This window comes from Bos indicus, chromosome 5 (assembly GCF_029378745.1).
Source record: "Bos indicus isolate NIAB-ARS_2022 breed Sahiwal x Tharparkar chromosome 5, NIAB-ARS_B.indTharparkar_mat_pri_1.0, whole genome shotgun sequence".
NCBI classification, from domain to species: Eukaryota; Metazoa; Chordata; class Mammalia; order Artiodactyla; family Bovidae; genus Bos; species Bos indicus.
Genome location: NC_091764.1, coordinates 113577992 through 113598368, shown reverse-complemented (window position 1 = coordinate 113598368; position 20377 = coordinate 113577992). Strand labels below are relative to the sequence as shown.

At 47.0% G+C, this 20377-nt stretch overlaps 1 protein-coding gene across 3 annotated transcripts; it reads right to left on the bottom strand.

The window, feature by feature from the left end:
* Window positions 1-615: 615 nt before the first annotated feature.
* Window positions 616-20253, bottom strand: LOC109559880 (uncharacterized). Of its 3 annotated transcripts, none has more exons than XM_070790521.1 (10): window positions 20148-20252; window positions 12740-18404; window positions 9546-9909; window positions 8044-8082; window positions 7169-7212; window positions 6273-6349; window positions 2166-2231; window positions 1976-2014; window positions 1489-1665; window positions 616-1158 (listed from the first exon to the last, which is right to left on the bottom strand). In XM_070790521.1, the coding sequence occupies exons 4-10, from the start codon at window positions 8073-8075 to the stop codon at window positions 991-993; spliced, it is 603 nt and encodes a 200-aa protein (XP_070646622.1). In that variant the 5' UTR covers window positions 8076-8082; window positions 9546-9909; window positions 12740-18404; window positions 20148-20252; the 3' UTR covers window positions 616-990. The 3 variants fall into 3 exon arrangements, with proteins under 3 accessions (XP_070646622.1, XP_019817478.2, XP_070646623.1); XM_019961919.2 differs by having other exon boundaries at window positions 616-770; window positions 1116-1158; window positions 9546-18404; window positions 20148-20249; XM_070790522.1 differs by having other exon boundaries at window positions 9533-18404; window positions 20148-20253.
* Window positions 20254-20377: the final 124 nt, after the last annotated feature.

Genomic DNA, 20377 nt, shown 5'->3' with positions numbered 1-20377 from the left:
AGTGGGATGGCAGAGCAGAAGGAAGCCCTGCAGAGCTCAGAGCAGGACACCCTGGCTCTCGTCCTTGCTGTGCTATGACACTATGTGACCTTGGGCTTCTGTTTCCCCTTCAGCCAGCAGGAGGTTTGCCTCTGATGGCGGCCGAGTCCTGTCTTCCTGCGCCGACTCTGAGGCTGTGACCTTCTCAGCCTGGAGCCCTGGCCAAGGGCAGGGACCCCCATCCTCCACCTCCAGCCCCCAGTCTGGTCTGGACTGAGCTCACACAGACACCATCCAAGGGCTCTAACAACTATCTGCTCACCTGAGTCTTAGGCAGACTCCTCAGCACATTGAGGTTAACAGCTGGGACACCCAGACAGGTCAGAAGCACCAGCCCCTGATCAGGCCAGTAGTGCCTTCACCACAGTCAGCTCTCGACATTCAGGGAGCCCTGTCTGTCCCTTGGCACTGACTCAGAAAACCAGCCAGGGCCCCTTGAGTCTCCAGCATACCCACGTCTAGCGCTTAATGGCAGGAGGTGGTGTTCCTGCAGCTTGTTGGGACAGGGGCGGTGGACGAAGCCACACTGAGTTTGTAGAAACTTGAGGGCCCTGAAAGGAGGAAACGGGGCCTGCAGAAGCAACAACTGTGGGTTTATTGGACGCGGTGTCACTCGTGGCTCTGAGCCTTGGGGATGTCAGAGGCGGGGAACCATCCCAGCCAGAGCTTCCTCAAGAGATGGGGGACCCAGCCCCCGGGCCTTTCCTCCATGACGTCCTCCTCGGAAGCCTCTAAAAAGCACAATCAGACACACCCTGTGGATACCTTGCTGGAAGGAACCTTGCCCAGCGCTAGGATACCCTCTGTTGCCAGGAGAACAGGTCAGCATTGCTAAAAGGGCGGAAACCTTCCACCAGGCCAAGGGGAGTGGCCTCAAGTCCTGCCAAACCAAGAAGGAAGAAGGACCCAGGGACTCGTTCAGGAAAGACTGGGCATCGGGCTACCTGGGCTTCATCCCTGCCCCCTCCCTGGGCCAGGAGGGTCAGGGAGGAGCTCAGCTATTTGTGACCTCTGCAGGGTCCCTGGGATAAGGGAGCAGGGCAGTCCGCTGCACAGGCTGGGGTCTGCTGTCTTACCAGAAACGTACACGGCCATCTCCTTTCGGACCTTGTTGTTCTCCTAGGAAGGGAGAAGGGGCACGGGGTGGGATGAGGCGGGTTCTACGTTGTGCAGCTGGGGAAACGGGCCTCACTCCACGAGAAGTCGGGGGAGGCCAGGGTTCAGATCCACTCACCGCTCAGACTGTGTCTGCACCTCTCAGCTCCACACAGAGCTGTTCTTCCACCGGGATGGCAGTTTGACTCAGTGGTCTTGGGGTGCCCCGGCCTCCCTGCACCGTTGCCATGGTGGCATGGGCCTGGCCTCTGCACTCCACCCTGCAGAGCCTAGGGGCTTCCCAGGAGGACCCACACGGGGACGGTGTTCCAGCTGAACCCCAGGCTTCCTTACCTGCCATCCTGGGGTCCTTGCTACCTCTTCCTTCTCAGTCATCCCCTTCGCACCAGGAATGAGGCTGGCTGGTTCCTCCCCCGGGGGCCCCACCTGCCCCTCCTCCCTAGACAAGACAGCACTCTCCTCCTTGGGGGCAGCATCGTTTGGTCCTCCCATTGCCTGGGGGGTCATGGCCTGCAAGGAGGGGCAAGAGGGCGGTGTATGGGCAGAAAGGCCCTCTGATGCCCTCCCCTCCCCTCCTGCTGTGCACACTTGCAGTGTGTTTCCCCTGCTTCTGTGCACACTTGCAGTGTGTAGTTCTTTGCTTTTCCAGGGAAGCCCCTCCCTTTTCAGCTCGAGGTGTGGTCGGGTTGTAAGTGTCCTAAAGGAGCCCCCGTGGTATCCCTGGGGCCCTGACCTTGCGCTGGACAGGGTTCCTGTCTCAGGGAGCCCTGACAGGGGACAGCCCCCAGCCCCCGGCCCTTCCTGGCCAGGCCTCACTTACCTCAGAGTCGTGCTTCTTCCCACTCCTGACTCTGCGTCTCTACAGAGGGAAACAGGGGCCGTCACATACAGCTGAGAGTGCCCGGGGGTCCTTCCCTGCCTGGCCCATCCTCTTTCTGTGTGTGCCCACCAAGGAGGCCCAGGGCAGCCACCCCACTCCAGGGGAGGAGGAGTCCCTAGCCCTTACCCACCTGAGCGGTCACAGGGTAGCACTTATCCATCGGCCCCCACACTGGCCTTAAGGTCTCCCCGATGGGCTGTATGACCAGGAGAAAGAGAGAAGGCTGAGGTGACACGTCAAGGGCTCAGTCATGCACGGGGCCACTGTCAGTGCACGCTGCCGACATGAAGACTATGGGGGGTTAAGGAAGCTTCACACTAACGAATGATTGATGTCTTTAGACACAAAACGCTGCATTCACAAACGAGGACCGGTGCTGAGATAAAAATATTCCAACAATAATCGCTAATTCTTTTTTTTTTTAATTTAATTTTGGCTGAATTGGGTCTGTTGTGGTGCATGGACTCTTCATTTCGGCACTTGGGCTTTTTTTTCCTCTCTAGCTCAGTGCACAGGGTCCTCTCTAATTGCTGGCCATGGGCTTCGTTGCCCCATGGATGTGCGATCTTAGTTCCCTGACCAGGGATCGAACCGGCATCCCCTGAATTGGAAGGTGGATTCTTAACCACTGGACCACCAGGAAGTCCCTACAACTTCTAATTCTTCAAAAACAGAAATATGATCATGGGAATTAAAAGCCCAATCAGAGTGTAGAAGATAAAATTGAAAAAGAGTTTCTCCCAGAATAGAGAGATCAGGAGGTCCAACAGCTAAATCATAGATCTTTCTGAAAGAAGGAACAGAATCAACAAACTGGGGTGGCAGGAAAGATCCCAAATAAATATCATTCATGTGTTATTGAGAATTTTTCCAAGGATGCAGGACCGAGTTTGTGGAAGAGAAGGAATCGCCAGTGTCCAGGAAAATGGATGAAGGAGACCCACCCCAGATGATGTCATTACTAAATATTGAAATACCTAGGATGAAAAGAAGAACTGAAAAACTCCTAGAGATATGAAGAAAGAAGTCTATTAAGTTTCATCAGACTTTTCACCACCAACCTTTGAAGCAAGAAGAAAATGAAGATCTTTAAAATCTGTGAGAAAATTATTTCTAGTCTAAAATCCTGTACCTAGTCACACTGAGTTAAATAAGCAGTAAGACCTTTGCGGACAGGTCGTATCTGGGACTACCCATCGGGAGTATCTCAGGACTACCCCTCAGCACAACTGCAGGTTGTGCTGCCCTCAAAACAAGAGATAACACGGGCTCCACACGCGAACGAGTACCCCGAAGGATGACGGTGGAGGGAGTTCCCAGGAGAGCTGAGCCTCCGACCTCAAGGACGTCCGTCCAGGAGGGAAAAGGGTGGAGGGCTCCATGAAATATGTCCCCAGGGAAATGATCATATTGATAAACCGCCTAACTTGTGTTAAGTGTATAGCAAGGAGATTAATTGTTCTTAATAGACATTTTAGATTATAGGTACAGAGAAAACTCAAGTTTAAAAAACAGGAAGAAAGCAACATTATAGACAAAGGCTGATGATCGTATACTACATGACTCAGGAATACTGCTTGCATACTTTTTGAGCTAAACAAAATGACGCCACAAGCCCACTAGAATGACTTTAAAAAGGAAAATGCTGGAAGTGATGTGGATCAAACGGATCCTCTCGTTCTCTGCTGGTGAGAATGCAAAGTGGATACCAGCACTTTGGAAAGTTTCACAGTTTCCTAGAAAACTAAGGACACATTAGCACGTGACCCCACCACCCCACTGTGAGGTGTTTACCTAGGGAAAAGGAAAACCTATGTTCGCACAAAACTTGTGCATGAACATTAACAGTGCTCGTATCCGAAACTGCCAAAACCAGAAACAATCCAAATGCTTCTCATCCGGTCGGCGGATAGACCGCGGTACATCCGTGCACGGGACAGCTGCTCGGCGATGAGAAGGAACACACTACCGCGACACACAGCCAGGTGCCCTGTGCTCAGCGAGAGACTCAAAACCACATCCTGGGCACTGCCCTGTGGTCCAGTGGTCAGGACTCTGTGCTTCCACTGCAGGGGGCCCGCGCTGGATGCCTGCTCGGGGAACTGAGATCCCGCAAGCTGCTGCGTGGCAGATAAATAAAGACTAGGTATTGGGATGTTTCCATTGATATGACCATCTTGCAAAGGCAAAACTATGGGGCCAGAAAACCATTCACCGGATACCAGGGGCTGGGAGCGGGGGAAGGGCTGAGTATTAGTGAGTATGGGGGAATTTTCTGAACTGACTGGAGCTGTTCTGTGTTTTGGCTGTAGTGGCAATTTCACAGTTGTATATGTGTGTCAAAACTCAGAGATCCGTACGGTCAAAAGAATGCATTTCAGTCTATTTAAATAGCTCCTTAATTTTTAAGAAATGAATTAAAAAGAGCCCACTGTGTCAGAGAGGAATTTAAAAGCCAAAATGATATAAAAGTCAGCAATAAAAGCAAAAATGATACTTAAAAACTTTTAAGAACTAAAGATGTCATTACTCAAAACATTTAGAATGCCAAAACCTAGGATATAATCACGAGGAAGACTAGAGAGAGGTGAAACGTGTGTTGGAGGTGGTATTAAGTGTTCAGTTGTTATGAGAGCTAAATCCTCACCTTTCGTTGTAATAATTCATTAGATCATGTTTAGATGTGAACAATCAAGACAAAGCAAGATAAGCTTTTTATTTAGAACAGTGGAGGCAAAATCAACGGCTTCAGCTAGCAAGTTGGAAGCTAGAAATATTTCCACCCTGGGCTGCGGGAATTGTGGGTGAAGAGGATTGTGACAAACAGCAGACTTTTTCCAGGTCTTAAACCTTTGACTCATCAAACTATGTATACACATGTCTTTGATGACAATAAAGTTTTTTTTAAATTAAAGTTTGGTTAATTAAAAAAAAAAATACGAAGGAAGCAACATAGGATTCTGTCTCTGAAAGTGAAATTTGCTCAATCGTTTCTAACTCTTTGCAAACTTATACAGTCCATGGAATTCTCCAGGCCAGAATACTGGAGTGGGTAGCCCTTCCCTTCTCCAGGGGGTCTTCCCAACCAAGGGATCGAACAGACGTCTCCCACATTGTGGGTGGATTCCTTACCAGCTGAGCCAAAAGGGAAGACCAAGAATACTGGAGTGGGTAGCCTATCCCTTCTCCAGGGTAGCTTCCTGACCCAGGAATCAAACCGGGGTCTTCTGCACCACAGGTGAATTCTTTGCCCATTGAGCTATCAGGGAAGCCCTAAGGCACCTGCCCACCTGGGCCTCTTAGGGGCTCTCCAACCTCTGACAGTCACTCCCTAACTACGTAGCCCACATGTCTCCATGCTGCTGGGTCACAGAGAAGCTGCTTGTCCCCGTGATACTCCTCTCTTCCCAGTAGCGCCAGAGGGAGAGCAGGGGGCCTCCAGAGACCAGGCATGTGACTCTAACGTGTCACCTTGGGCAGCCTGGGTCCAGTCACTGTCCCTCTGGGAGCCTAAGTTTCCTCCTCTACAAAGTGGGAGCTGCTGGTGGGAGGCGGGGAGAATGGATACGGGTGCATGTATGGCCGAGCCCCTTCACTGCTCACCTGAAACTGTCACAACGTGTTAATTGGCTACACCCCAATACAAAACGAAGTTTCCCTTCACCGTTCACCCGAAACCGTCTCGTTTCCTGGCTACACTCCAACACACACGCACAAAATGCTGCTGGGGGCTGCGAGGTTTCACCAATGGGCACGCCTGATCTGGCACGCGGCCCTCAGTGGCCATCCAGCTTCCATGTGTGTTTTCCTGAGGGAGGGCTGGGAGGGGGCTTCAGTCACAGGTCCCTGGACCTGCAATGTCCACGAGGGTGTGACCCAGGCAGGTGTCCTGCTCACCACCACCCCCTTCACGTACGAATGTGGAACCATATTCCAAGACTACTCACACAGTAGGGGTCATCTGTTCCTGTTGGTCTGTCTAGGTTCCTGCCACGGAGCCCTGACATGAGCTTATGGCCTCAGAGCCCTGAGGTGACCGTACAGCCTGCCCGTGGTGGGGCGGGCATGGGGGTGGTAGAGGGGGGCTTTGTTTGACACATTGCCGAGAACACAGGGAATTTCTCCAGAGTCCTCACACACACACATGCACAGTTGGTCGACCATTTCTGATCAAGCAGTGTGACCGCTCTTTGTGCTACATGAGGCAGTCCCCTTAGCTCCTGACAGAGGTCCCCACCTGTGATGACTCCACAGCGAGCTCATGGGCAGGGGCTGTTTTCCCCAAAGACCCCTGAAAATAGTAGTACACCACGCCTGCAGATAGATGAGGAAAGACGAGTTAAAACATTTAAAAAGTAACAATTATTTTTAAAGTCAGTACATACAATATGGCAATAATGGTATATTTTTAAACTATTTCCACATGTGATGAAAGACATTACACATTAACTTACAAATATGTGAGGGGACAGCTGTTCAAAAGTGAAAGAAAAGAAAGTGAAGACACTCGGTCGTGTCTGACTCTTTGCAACCCCCATGGACAGTAGCCTACCAGGCTCCTCCATCAATGGGATTCTCCAGGCAAGAGTACTGGGGTCGGTTGCCATTTCCTACTTTAGGGGACCTTCCCAACCCAGGGATCGAACCCTGGTCTCCTGCATTGTAGGCAGGTGCTTTTTATCATCTGAGCCACCAGGGAAGTGGTGTTATTCAAAAGGCATAAGTAAATATTTGAAGATCACTGCTACAGGGTATGACTTGATTCTTCGTGTTTTGAGGGGGTAGTTTGAGAGATTTTGGGGAGGATGCCACTGCTATAGGGTATGACTTGGTTCTTTGTGTTTTGAGGGGGTAGTTTGAGAGTTTTTTGGGAGGATGCATGGGTTTTAGAGTCAGACACAGGTTCAAATCCCACTTCTCCATGGAGATACAGAGGAAGGAAAGGGAGAAAGAAGGCCAGCCTTGGTTCTGAGCAGTGTGACCAGCCCTGGGGAGCCAGGCATATGGTGATCTCAGGAGGGGGCCTCTGGGAGTCTTGGGGAGTAGCTGGAGATTGAAGTGGCTTGGAGACGAGCACCCATTCCCTGGGTCCTGCCATCAGTCCCCCGACCACCCCAGCACCCAGGCCCTCACCTGTAAGAATGAAGATCTGTATTGTGTAGAGGAGACTATAGAGCCTGGAAGGAAAGCAGATCAGAGTGTGTGGCTGCGGTCTCGTGCCCTCACGGTTTCCTCCCCCGTCAAAGCCCTAGCACCTGTTCCACCAGGATGCGTCCAATCAACACTTGTGGGTGAATAAATCTGCAGCTGTAACAGGGCTCAGCCCAGGCTCCCTGCTGACTGGCCATCATGACTCTGTGCCTCTGCTTATTCAGAAAGCCAGACTTGGACCCTGGAGCCCACACAGCCCCTCTGACTCCCTCCCTTCTCCTTTCCTTCTTGTTTGCACAGGTCCATCTTGCCTCTCCAGCCTGAAGGCAGGGGCTTAGCCTTGGCTCAGCATTCATAGCTGTTCGTTCAAGGGTTGTATTAGCTCTTTGGCCCACAGCCCCCCAAAGCCCTCCCTCCCTCCTCTGGACTGACTCCAGCCTGGATTAGAAATAATATCCCATTGTCCATCTTGCTCTTCTAGAACACCTCCCTTGGGACAAACAGCTTTTCCTGGCCATTCTGAATAGCACGTGGGATGTTCCCCTACCAGAGATCGAGCTTCCACAGTGAAAGTGCTGAATCCTAACCATTAGGCCACCTGAGAACCCCCTCGAACACAGCGTCTTGGCACTGTCAGGACGCTGGCACCCTGTCTATACACACACATGCGCACGCGCACACACACAGAGGCATGTCCCACTTGTTTGTACCAGGCTCTCCACTCTGACCCTGAATCCCAGAGACACTGAAACAGTCAGGAAAAGGGCCATACAAAACCCCTTCCTCATGGGACCCAGTGAGGGGGTCCCCTTTCCTGGTTGACGAGGGTATGATAACAGGGCCCATGTAAACTTTACCTCTCTCTCTGGCTGCACAGACCAAACACCATTTTCAGTCTAAGGAAAGAAGATGGGTATCAGTCAGTGCATCACGTCACCCCAGAGGCCTGGTATTCCTTTACTCTGTGGCTGGCAGGGACTGCAATGGGCCAGAGGCAGCTGGGGGGATGGCAGGACCCCCGCCAGCAGGGTTCATCCAAGGGAGAGCCCGCTGGTGGCAGCTTGAGGCTAAACTCAGGACAATGGAGTGGGTTAGTACTCGGAGCTTGGAAAATGCTCAGGAACTTCTCCCAAGACCTTAGACCTCCCACTGGAAAAGTAGTGGTCAGGATGGGGAGGGCGGGTTGGGAGAGGATTAAGGGAAAAGGTACAGCTCTACTGAACATCTGATGTAAAATGACCCCAGGGGGTAGGCAGCTAATTATAACAGTAAATAAAAATGATTAAAAACAACCACCAGGTTAAAGTATTTTAAATGTTATGCAGCAGATTTGGAATAATCTTGGGAGGACAGGGGGAGATTCCCTAGCCTTTCGAACACCCTGTCTAGAATCCCACCTTCAGCGTTGAATTGCATATGAACTGACACCAGGGTAAGTCAAGGTCTCCAGGGTGAGGTGGACCTCAGCGTGGCCTGAGGAGCCTCTGCTCCCCTTGAGTCCCCCATTCTCCACAGGAACTGTTAGGGAGTCTCTCTCTCAACCTACAGCCCCTTGTCCGCCTTCCTCACTCTCAGCCGGGCCCACAGGCTCTATTAGACGGGTGTTCCCAGATTTTCTGCCACTAGACTCGTCCATTCTCTGCTTCTCGCAGGTCATTTCCTCTTCAGGGGAGGAGACCATGCCCCCTTGTCTGGGGCTCACCCCCTCCTGTACTCCATCCCTCTGTTCTTCTCACAACCTGGTGTTTGGGGGCCCCCTCTCTCACTTGTCTTTCCTTCTCCTCCCCTCTGTATATAATCATATCACCCAGTTCTTGTCCCTTCAGCCCACATCCTTTCTCCAGGTGCCATCCTAATTGTCCCCTTCCCTTTGCACCATCTCCTTGAGAGACTCTGCCGTGCATGTCTCTGCTCCTCCCTACCGCTCCCTCACTCCACAACTCACAGACTCTTTCTGTTCCCATCAACCTCTGAGACCTCTCTCACCAAAGTCATCAATAAGTTCCTAGTCCCCAAACCCAGGGGGCCTTTTTGGGGCCTCAGCTCATTTCATCTCTCTCTGGGGCACTACCAGACCTCCCTTCCTACTGAACTACCTTCTCTGAGAATACTGCTAGCAACATATTCAACAGTAAGCTTTCGGTAAGCTTTCAAAAAGCAAGATATCAGGCTTTTTTTCTGAACGAAGGTTTGGAGGAGAGAAAATGAGTCCTGAGTGAGAGAAGAAGAGGAGGGAAGAGAGAACACCACATAGGAAGGGAGGTAGAAAAATTAGACTAGGAGTCGTCAAGACAATTACCACCTGCTTCGGTGGTTTACCGAGGGCGGCCTTTTGAAACTGCTTACCAGATCTACCAACCTTGAGGATGTTAGCGATCTGCAGAGTATCCTTTGACCGTATCAGTGTGCAGGCAGCCTATTCACCTCCCCTCAGGCTCCAGGACACACTGAGAAGGGCACTGGAGCACAGCTAAGCCTGGGAGCCCAGCACACAGCCCAGCCCCTCCCTTTCACAAGCAGTGTCTGTGTGTGACATCATGTCTTTGGGGGCTTTGTGACAGGACAACCTCTCCAACCTTGACCAGAGTAGCTTGTCACTGCCTCAGGGTGGATGTAAATCCCCATCAGTCAGAGGCGGCACCTTCATAGGTATCTCTTCGTGTCCATTCAGTGCCATCAATACTGCTTGAGCACCCACGATGTGCCAAGCTCCACGCAAAGTCCTGCAGGGACACAGAGGTGCATAAGACTCACTCACATGACTCAATAATCTTGTTTTTTAAGTAAAGAGCCAGAACACAACCGGACCATTTCTAAGTGTCATCCATTTATTCAACCAATGTCTGCTGAGCTTTCAGTTTGGTTCAGGAATACGGTGAGGGTCCCAGGTGGCTCAGTGCTAAAGAATCCGCCTGCCAATACAGGAGACATAGGAGATGCAGGTTCGACCCCTGGGTCGGGAAGATCCCCTGGAGAAGGAAATGGCAACCCACTCCAGTATTCTTGCCTGGAGAATCCCATGGACAGAGGAGCCTGGCAGGCAACAGTCTATGAGGTCGCAAAGAGTCAGACACGACTGAGCAACTGAGCACACAGAAAGGGAACCAAGATGGAGACTGCCCTTGAGGAGCTTGGAGAGATCAAACAAAACCTTCAGAGTCAAGACAATAGCTTTTACACCCTCCCCAAGTTACTACAGCTGTAACTAAATAGTAATTACAAAACCACAATGGTTAAAACAGAAGAATACCTTAGTTCCACATATATATGAAATATTTACCATGGAACACCATATTCTCAACCACAAAACAAGCCTCTATCACTTAAAAGTTTTAAGTAATTGCAAGCATGTTCTTGGACCACATAGAATTAAATTATAAATCAGTAACAGAAAGATGCCTGAAAAGTCCCCAAATATTTGGAAACTAAACAACACACTTTAAAGAATACATGTGTGGGGACTTCCATGGTGGTCCAGTGGTTAAGACCCAGTGGTCCACGCTCCCAGTGCAGATTTTCTATTCCTGGCCAGAGAACTAGATCCCACATGCCACAGCTAAGACCCAGTGCAGCCAAATAAATGTAAAAATAATAACAATAAGACTTCCCTGGTGGTGCAGTGGATAAGGATCTGCCTGCCAATGCAGGGGACATGGGTTCAGTCGCTGGTCTGAGAAGATTCCATATGCCATGGAGCAACTAAGTCCTCCAGTTGCAGTTACTAAGCCTTCATGCTGCAACTATAGAACCCCTCTCGCCGAGAGCCCGTACTCTGCAACAGGAGAAGCCCCTGCACCTCAGTGAAGAGTAGCCCTCACTCATGGCAACTAGAGAAAGTCAAGCAAAGCACTGAAAACCAGTGCAGACAAAAACAAATAAATACACATGTATATGTGTGCGTGTGTGTGTGAAATAGATAATTCCCTGGCTGTCCAGTGGTTAGAACTCTGCACTTTCACTGTTAAGGGCCCAAGTTCGATCCTTGGAAGCTTTGCAGTGCAGCCTTAAAGAAAAAAAAAAAAATTCATGTACGTTTATAAAATAAAAAGATAAAAAAGAAAGAATGTTAAACAAAAAGAAAAGAAAAAATTAAAATATATATATATCAGGGACTTCCTTAATGGTCCAGTAGTTGGAAGTCTGCCATGCAGTGCAGGGGACGTGGGTTCAATTCCTGGTCACGGAGCTAAGATCCTGAATACTGAGGAGCAACAAAGTCCATGTGCCACAACTGGAGGGACTGTGCAACCGCAAGGATCCCACATGCTGCGATTAGGCCCCAACACAGCCAAATAAATAAATATTTTTTAAATATATCAAAATTTGTGGGATGCAGCTAAAGCAGTACATAGAGGGAAATTTACAGCACTAAATACCCATATTCGAAAATAATAAATGTCTGTAGAAAACAACTTACAGTTATTAAAGGCGAAAGAGAGTGAGTGAGGGATAAATTAGGAGTTCAGGATTAGGAGATATAAACTGCTATACATATAACAGATCAACAAGGTCCTACTGTAGAGCACAGGGAACTGTGTTCACTATCCCATAGAAAACGATAATGGGAAAGGATATAAAAAGATGTGTGTGTGTATGTGTGTGTATAACTGAGTCACTGTGCTGTGCACCGGAAACCAACGCAACACTGTGAATCAACTGTATTTCAATAAATAATTACAAAAGAAAATAAGAAATGTCTCAAATCAATGACCTGTTTCTACTTTAAGAAAGTAGAAATGGAAGAGCAAATAAAAACCAAAGTAAGCACAAGAAATTTTAAAAGATCAGAGTGAAACGAAATGAAACAGAAAACAGAAAAAGAGGGACTCCCCTGGTGGTCCAGTGGCTAAGACACTGCACTTGCAGTGCAGGGGACCCAGGTTCAATCCCTGATCGGGGGACTAGATCCCACATGCCTCAACTAAAATCAGTAAAATCAGAAGATCAACAGAATGTACAATTCTCTAGATAGAACAGATCAGGGGAAAAAATAAAATGCAAATGATCAATATCAAGAATGATAAAGGTGGAGCTTACCTGGTGGCTCAGTGGTAAAGAATCCACCTGCCAATGCAGGAGACACAGGTTGGATTCCTGGTCTGGGAGGATACTACTGCTACTACTAAGTCGCTTCAGTCGTGTCCGACTCTGTGCGACCCCATAGACGGCAGCCCACCAGGCTCCCCCGTCCCTGGGATTCTCCAGGCAAGAACACTGGAGTGGGGTGCCATTGCCTTCTCCATGAGAGGATCCTACATGTCAACAAATGCATAAAAAACATTTGACGAAGTCAACATCTCTTCCTGAAACAAAAAAATCTCCCAGCAAACTAGGACTAGTTGGAACATCCTTAACTTGACAAAGGACATATATGAAAAACAGAGCTCCCAATATACCTGATGGTAAAATACCAAACGTTTTTTCCTTAAATTCAGGAAAAAGGCAAGGATATCAGCCCTCTTTGCTTCTACACAACATGGTACTGGAGGTTTTGGACCGTAAACTAAGTCAAGAAAGAGAAGTTATTTTCCTTTACCCCATCAGTAAACCTACCACACTCCTGAATGGGGCGATGATGTCAAATAAGAAGCATCACACCAGACTTCCCTTCCCATGCCTCACGTTCAGTTCAGTTCAGTTGCTCAGTCATGTCCAACTCCTTGCGACCTCATGGACTGCAGCACGCCAGGCTTCCCTGTCCATCACCAGCTCCCGGAGTTTATTCAAACTCATGTGCATTGAGTAGGTGATGCCATCCGCATTGGTAATTTGATCTCTGGTTACTCAGCCTCTTCTAAATGCAGCTTGAACATCTGGAAGTTCACAGTTCACAAAACTGTGACTTCCCTTCCCATGCCTAGTCTAGTCCAGAAATCAACCTAACATTCGAAAACCTGATTTATTATCATTTGTTGATCTTTTTTCTGAAGTCAAACTGTATACTTTGAGTAGTAAATTTCTAGAGTCAGAACCACAATTAAAAAAAATATATATGGGGGGTACTTCCCAGGCAGTCTAGTTGTCATGACTTCCCATTTCCAATGCAGAGGTGAGAGGTCAGTCCCTGGTCAAGGAACTAAGATCTCACATGCCCCATGGAGAGGCCAACAAAACAAAACAAAACAAACACAGAACTTCATGATTGCAGTGATTCAGCCCTTTACATATATAATTTACAGAACTATTGGTGTTAGTTTTATAAGTTATAACACTTTCTCCATTTATGCTGCAAACTGCAAATGAGACAAAACTTTTCACTTGTATCTATATCATAAGTTTACTTATTGATTACACTAATGTTTTTCAAATTTGACAGATTCAGTCGTTAAATAATGATCACTTCTTTCAATGAACTACAAAGATTAAAAATAAAAAATAGGGACTTCCCTGGTGGTCCATGAGCTAAGACTCCAAGCTCCCAATGCAGGTGCCCAAGTTCAATCCCTGAACAAGGAACTAGATCCCAGATGCCGCAACCAAGAGTTCACATGACACAACTAACGACCCTGTGCGCAGCGACTGAGAGCCGGGGCGGTCAAATAAATAACATAAAACAAAAGAGAGAAGTAAAGGTGACTACATGGGAAAGGAAGAAGTAACGCCACCTTTATTTTGCAGACAACATGATCATATATAAAATCTTCTGGGGTCATCCAAAAAGCTACTAGAGTTTAGCAAAGTGAAGGATATATGATCAATATATAAAAGTCAACTGCATTTGCTGTGACCCTAAAATTGCTCTAAAAATGTATTAAAAATCAATTATATTTCTATATAATAGCAACGAACAATTGGAAATAGAAAATTTTTAAGTGTATTATGGTGTCAAAAATGCAAAATACTCTGACAAAATATATGTGGAAGATCTGTACACTAAAAACTACAAAACACTGTTAGAAGAAATTAAAGACCTAAGCAAGTGAAGCAATATACCATGGTCATGAATCAAAAGAGTCAAAATTATTTAAATGTGAATTCCACCCTCAAATTGATCTATAGATTCAGTGTAATCGCAATAAAAATTTCAGCAAACTTTCTTGGTTGTTGAAATGGATATGCTATTCCTAAAGTTCATATGGAAGCACCAAGAACCTAGAATTTTTAAAAAACAAAGTTGGACAATAACCAATACAGTATAGGATTTCTGATGTCAAGATAGATGGAACAGAATAAAGATTGGAGGTAGACTCATGTATTGTTAATTGATTTTGACAATTAATTAATTTTTCCTTGAAGCGAAGGAAGCCTTAACTCTTAAATCACATAATTTTAAGTTAACTTAATGAGGCAAAAGTAACACAAAAGTTTCCATATGTATACATATCCTGGTAAGATTTTTTAATATAAAGAACAAGAAAACGTTACGATGGGGGGAAAAAACCACAGGTTACCTAAAAAGAATAAGAGTCAGAAATCAGAACATCAGAATTATCACAAGAAGAACTAAGTGGGATACTGTTCTATAAAGTTTTGAAGGAAAATGATTGTGACTCAAGAATTCTATGGTGAGCCAAGTCAGCTTTCGGCATTAGGACAACAGAAAGGTTCTCAGGAGCCACCAAGTCCAAGACGTCAGACTGCCCCCTGTGTACACTGCTCCTGTCTCCTGCCTCAAACAACAGAGGTAAAATAAAGCAAGTCTTTAAATAAATTCATAAGAGTTCCAGAAAGCAAAGAATAATACCCTGTTGAATCAGAAGCCATAAGGAATCTCTCAAAAATGGAAGTCAGGCAGGATGAAGTCGACAGAGGAAACCAAAGGACAAAATACAGGAAGGAGGACATCACTGTGAGAGGTGAAGGGTCCCTGGGTGTCTCTGTCCATCAAAGTGACAGATTTGGGGAGCGGGAGGAAATTTATCAGGATGATTGGTTTGGGGATTCATGTGAAGCAAAAAGATGACCAACTTCCTCTCTTTCTACCCAGGCAAGCAGACAAGATAGATGTATCAAGCACCAGGTAAGAACAGTGACTGTGAGACTCCTTGGCCAGAGAAGTGCTGGATGGTTGGTACCACCAGTGGGAACAGGGGCCCCAGTGCCCCAAACTAACCACAAAGTATACCCTGCCTAGCAATGTCTTATCCTGGCTCCACAGAGAATAATGATACTTCTCAGTAAATAAAAAAATTCAAGAAGAATCCATCAGAGACTCTCAAAGACAGACCTGAACATTTGAGCAGAACTTGCCAAATAGTTTAAGAAAACGAACACTAGAAAAGAGAGGCACAACACTATACAAAGAAATAAACAAACAAAAAAAACCCCTAATGACTAGGAAAAGAGTGAATAGAGAAAAATCACAAGAAACTTTAAACATTATTAAAATCCTCAAAAAGAAAAGAAAATGTGGCACCCCTAGAAAGTGACTTGTCTATTGGGGAAAATAAACAGCTATTGTGGAAATAAAAATAAAGCTGGTAAAATAGTGGCTTCCCTTTACACTTACACTTTTTGAGGACTTAAAAGTTTCAACCATGAGGGAGTGGCTCATGTTGGATTTACCCTCCCACAATAAACAAATATAAAAGGGGACAAAATACATTCAACTACTTATAGGCATGCGTGCTCAGTGGCATTCAACTCTTTTCGACCCCATGGACTATAGCCCACTAGGCTCCTCTGTCCACGGAATTCTCCAGGCAAGAATACTGAAGTCGGTTGCCACGCCCTTCTCCAGGGGATCTTCCCGACCCAGAGATCAAACCTGTGTCTCTCACGCCTCCTGCATTACCAGGTGGGTTCTTTACTAGCACCACCTGGGAAGTCCCTAAATATAACACAGGGAAAATTATAAAAGCTGCTTCCCTGTCCCTATAGAGGCCAGAAAAATAATAGAGGCCAGACAGAAAAGGGTATACAGCAATATGTGGCTGTGTATCTCAGCCCTCATGAATCAGTTCCTGATACCTCCCCTTTGTTTTTGCTTCCATCTTGGGACCCCATGACCTCATATACCACTGGAAACCAAAAGACCCTCTGCTTGAATCTCTGATTGTAAGGTGGTCTCAGGAAGAAGGACACAGCCATCTTAGACGAGCTTCAAATCAAGGCCAAAAGGTGAGAGGAGGTGAGAGGAGGGTGAGAGGAGGGATGGAGTAGAAGAAAAACATCAGGTCCAGGTGAAAAGTTCTGGGATCTAGTTCTCACTCCACTGCCAACAGCACAAGTCTCTTACATGCTGAAATCTTCAATTCAACCCAATTTAACATTCACTGGGCACCACCGACAGCGGCAAGAGGGGGCACAGAAAAGCAGTTATTCCTTAACTTATATCAATATCCCCCACCAAAATAATGTATTCTAGTGGGTGAGAAATGGTATCTTTTTATAGTTTTGATTTGCATTTCAGTCAGTTCAGTTCAGTCACTCAGTCATGTCCAACTCTTAGATCTCATGGACTGCAGCACACCAGGCCTCCCTGTCATCACCAACTCCCGGAGTCTACTCAAACTCATGCCCATTGAGTCGGTGATGCCATCCAACCATCTCATCCTCTGTTGTCTCTTTCTCCTCCTGCCATCACTCTTTCCCAGCATATCATGCTCTTTTCAAATGAGCCAGCTCTTTGCATCAGGTGGCCAAAGTATTGGAGTTTCAGCTTCAGTATCAGTCCTTCCAGTGAATATTCAGGACTGATTTCCTTTAGGATGGACTGATTGGATCTCCTTGCAGTCCAAGGGACTCTCAAGAGTCTTCTCCAACACCACAGTTCAAAAGCATCAATTCTCCAGTGCTCAGTTTTCTTCACAGTCCAACTCTCACACTCATACATGACCACTGGAAAAAGCATAGCCTTGACTAGACGGACCTTTGTTGGAAAAGTAATGTCTCTGCTTTTTTAATATGCAGTTATATATGACTAATAATGTTGAATGTCTTTTCATGTATTACTGCTCATTTGTATAACTTCTTGGGAGAAACAACTACTCAAAGCTTTTGCCCATTAAAAAAACAAAAAGACTTTTTAAAGAGCAGTTTTAGGTTCATAGAAAAACTGAGTGGAGTACAGTTTCCACATACCCCTTGCCATGCCCACTCTCCAGCTTCCCTCACTATCAACATCCCCCATCAGAGTGGTACAATTTGTTAAAATGGAAGAAGCTATATTGATGCATCATTGCCATTCAAAGTCCATAGTTTACATTAGGGTTCAATCTGTGGATTTGGACAAATATATAATGACATGTATTCACCATCACAGTATCATTGACAATGGGCTCACTGCCCTAAAATCTCTCTGTGCTGCACTTATTCCTCTCTCCCTCCACCCTAGTCCCTGACAACGAATGATCTTTTGCCGCCATAGTTTTGCCTTTTTCCAGTGTGTCATGTAGCTGGAATCATAAAGGTAGCCTTTTCAGATTGACTTCTTTCACTTAGTAATATCCATTAAAGTTTATAAATATCCATAAATATCCACATCTTTTCATGGCTCATTTCTTTCTACTGCTCCAGAATATTCCACTGTCTGAATGTATCACAGCTTATTTATTCATTCACCTCCTGGAGGACTTCTTGGTGGCTTCCAAATTTTGACAACTATAAATAAAGCTGTTATAAATATCCACGTGCAGGTTTTTGTGTGGACATAATTTTTCAACTCATTTGGGTAAATACCAAGGTGTGTGATTACTGGCTTATATGGTAAGAGTATGCTAGTTTTTGTGTTTTGGCCGTGCCTCGTGGCATGTGGGATCTTAATGTTTTCCAACCAGGGATCAAATCTGAGCCCCGTGAAGTGAAAGACTGAAGTCTTAACCCCTGACCACTGGCAAGTCCAGAGTATGCTAGTTTCGTAAGAAACTGCCAAGCTGTTTTCTACACCGGCTGTATCCTCACCGACAACGCGAGTCCCTGCAGCTCCGCATTCTCATTAGCATTTGGTGGTGTCACCTTTGCTTATTTTCAAACAGGGCTTTTTAAAAAATTGAGTTGTAAGTCTTTTATAGACCTTAGATAGAAGTCCCTTATGGAATAGAGGATTTGCAAATATTCTCCCTCTAGTTGTGAGCTGTTTTAGAGACTTTTTTTTTCCGCACAGACTTTATTTATTTCTGACTACGTTGGGTCTTCATTGCTGCATGTGAGCTTTCCTCCCGTTGTGGTACATGGGCTTCTCATAGCACCGGCTTCTCTTGCAGCAGAGCACAGGCTCTAGCCGTGCAGGCTTCAGCAATTGTGGCTCCCAGGTGCTAAGGCACAGCAGCTTAGATGCCTAGAAAGAAAAGTGAAAGTCGCTCAGTCGTGTCCAACTCTTTGCGACCTCATGGACTATACAGTCCATGGAATTCTCCAGGCCAGAATACTGGAGTAGGTAGCTGTTCTCTTCTCCAGGGCATCTTCCAAACCCAGGGATCGAACCCAAGTCTCCTGCATTGCAGGTGGATTCTTTACCAGCTGAGCCACAAGGGAAGCCCCAGATGCCTGGAGGCAGGTGGACTCTTCCTGGACCGGGGATCAAATCCATTCAGCAAGCAGATTCTTAACCACTGGGCCACCACGGAAGTCCAGACCTTACTTTCTTTCAATGGATAAGAATATTAAACACTATGTTCATGATAGTGGTTACTCCTAGAGGAGGCAGGAGCATGAACCAGGTCAGCTACCTGGGTCTCAATCCAATATTGTCAAGTAACTTGGCCACTGTGTTTTAATTTTCTAATCTATAAAATGGGTATAACAGCATTTATCTCACAGGTGTGTCAGGAAGCTTCAACTAGTTAATGTGCCTGAAGAATGTAAAACAGTGGTTAATAGGAGCACCGTACACTTTAAATGCAAGCTCTGGGAGTTGGTGATGGACAGGGAGGCCTGGCCTGCTGCAGTCCATGGGGTTGCAAAGAGTTGGACGTGACTGAGTGACTGAACTGAACACTTTACATAAATCTTAACTGTACTACAACTTCTTGAGGCGGGTACTGAAGTTCAAAAGTTCCCATTCTGTTATCCCTTATAACTTACACATTACATGCTTTCTTTAAACGCACGACTCATTTAAATGTACACTAAAAAAATAGCACAAGGGGAGAAATCCAGTTTTTTATCCTTTAAAATGGGAAAGACTAGGCTAGATGCAGGTCCATCCCCTATGCTGGCTGAGGTCTCAAAGCTAAGTTCAGCCCTGACTTCTTCTCCTTCCCTAACACTCATAAGGTGTTTGTCAACTGCATTTTCAGATGAGACAGATAGACTCCAGACAGCAGTCAGTCTGGGGCAGAACCTAAAATGGCAAGTGACCTAGCCTGCACCATCTCAGCTTCCTCACCTCTATCATGGGGGTGCTAACAGAACCTACCTGATCTAGGAGTTGAAGGAAGATTAACAATATCTACCCACCGCCTGACATGTTGTTAGCTGTTATTTTTCCTTTTACTCTTCTAGGCTCCCTCTCTGATGTTCAGAGATAGCCTCAGTAGACAAATGTCAGGAAAGGGGCTTCCCCAGCAGTCCAGTGGTTAAGACTCTAAGCTTCCACTATAGGGGCCATGGGTTCAATCCTTGGTGGGGGAACTGAGACCCCACATGCCACGCAGGTGTGGCTTAAACTAACTAACTAAATAAATAAAAGAAAAATACCAGGGAAAAGAGAGGTACCCAGAATGGACGACCTAAGTTTCCTTCCAGCTCAAAATTCTGGGCTGTTTTTCACAGAGTTTCATCCAGAGTTTGGGATGAAAACGTCCCCGTCTAAAATGGGAACAGATGATTAAGCTACCTCCCTGGGCTGTGGAGAAGCACAGAGAAGCCCAAGGCCAGGAGAGCGCGTGCACATCTATACCGAGCTGCGAAAGAGTTGGCTTAAAGGTGGGGAAAAACAGTTGCAGAAAATCTGCAGAGGGGCCAGGCCGACGACACAGCAGCCCTGGCGCCATTATCCACCTCAGGAGGGCCCGTGACCCGGGCGTGGCGAGCTGATATAGAAGCTCCACGAAGTGCGCGCCGATGTACGTTACCACACCAGCGCCCGGGGCGGCTCGCGGGCGTGATGCACTGGACGCCCGTCAGCAGGCTCGGGCACTGCCGCCAGCCTGGGCCCGAGCGCCCCCTGTCAGCGCGGTCGGGCAACAGTTAGGACGCCCAACGGTAGACCGTACGATACCGCAGGTGAGCATGCGCAGCCTACACCTGCCTGTCTCCACCCAGAGAGAGGGGTTTCTCCGCCAATCAGAGAACTCTGTAGCCGTTCTC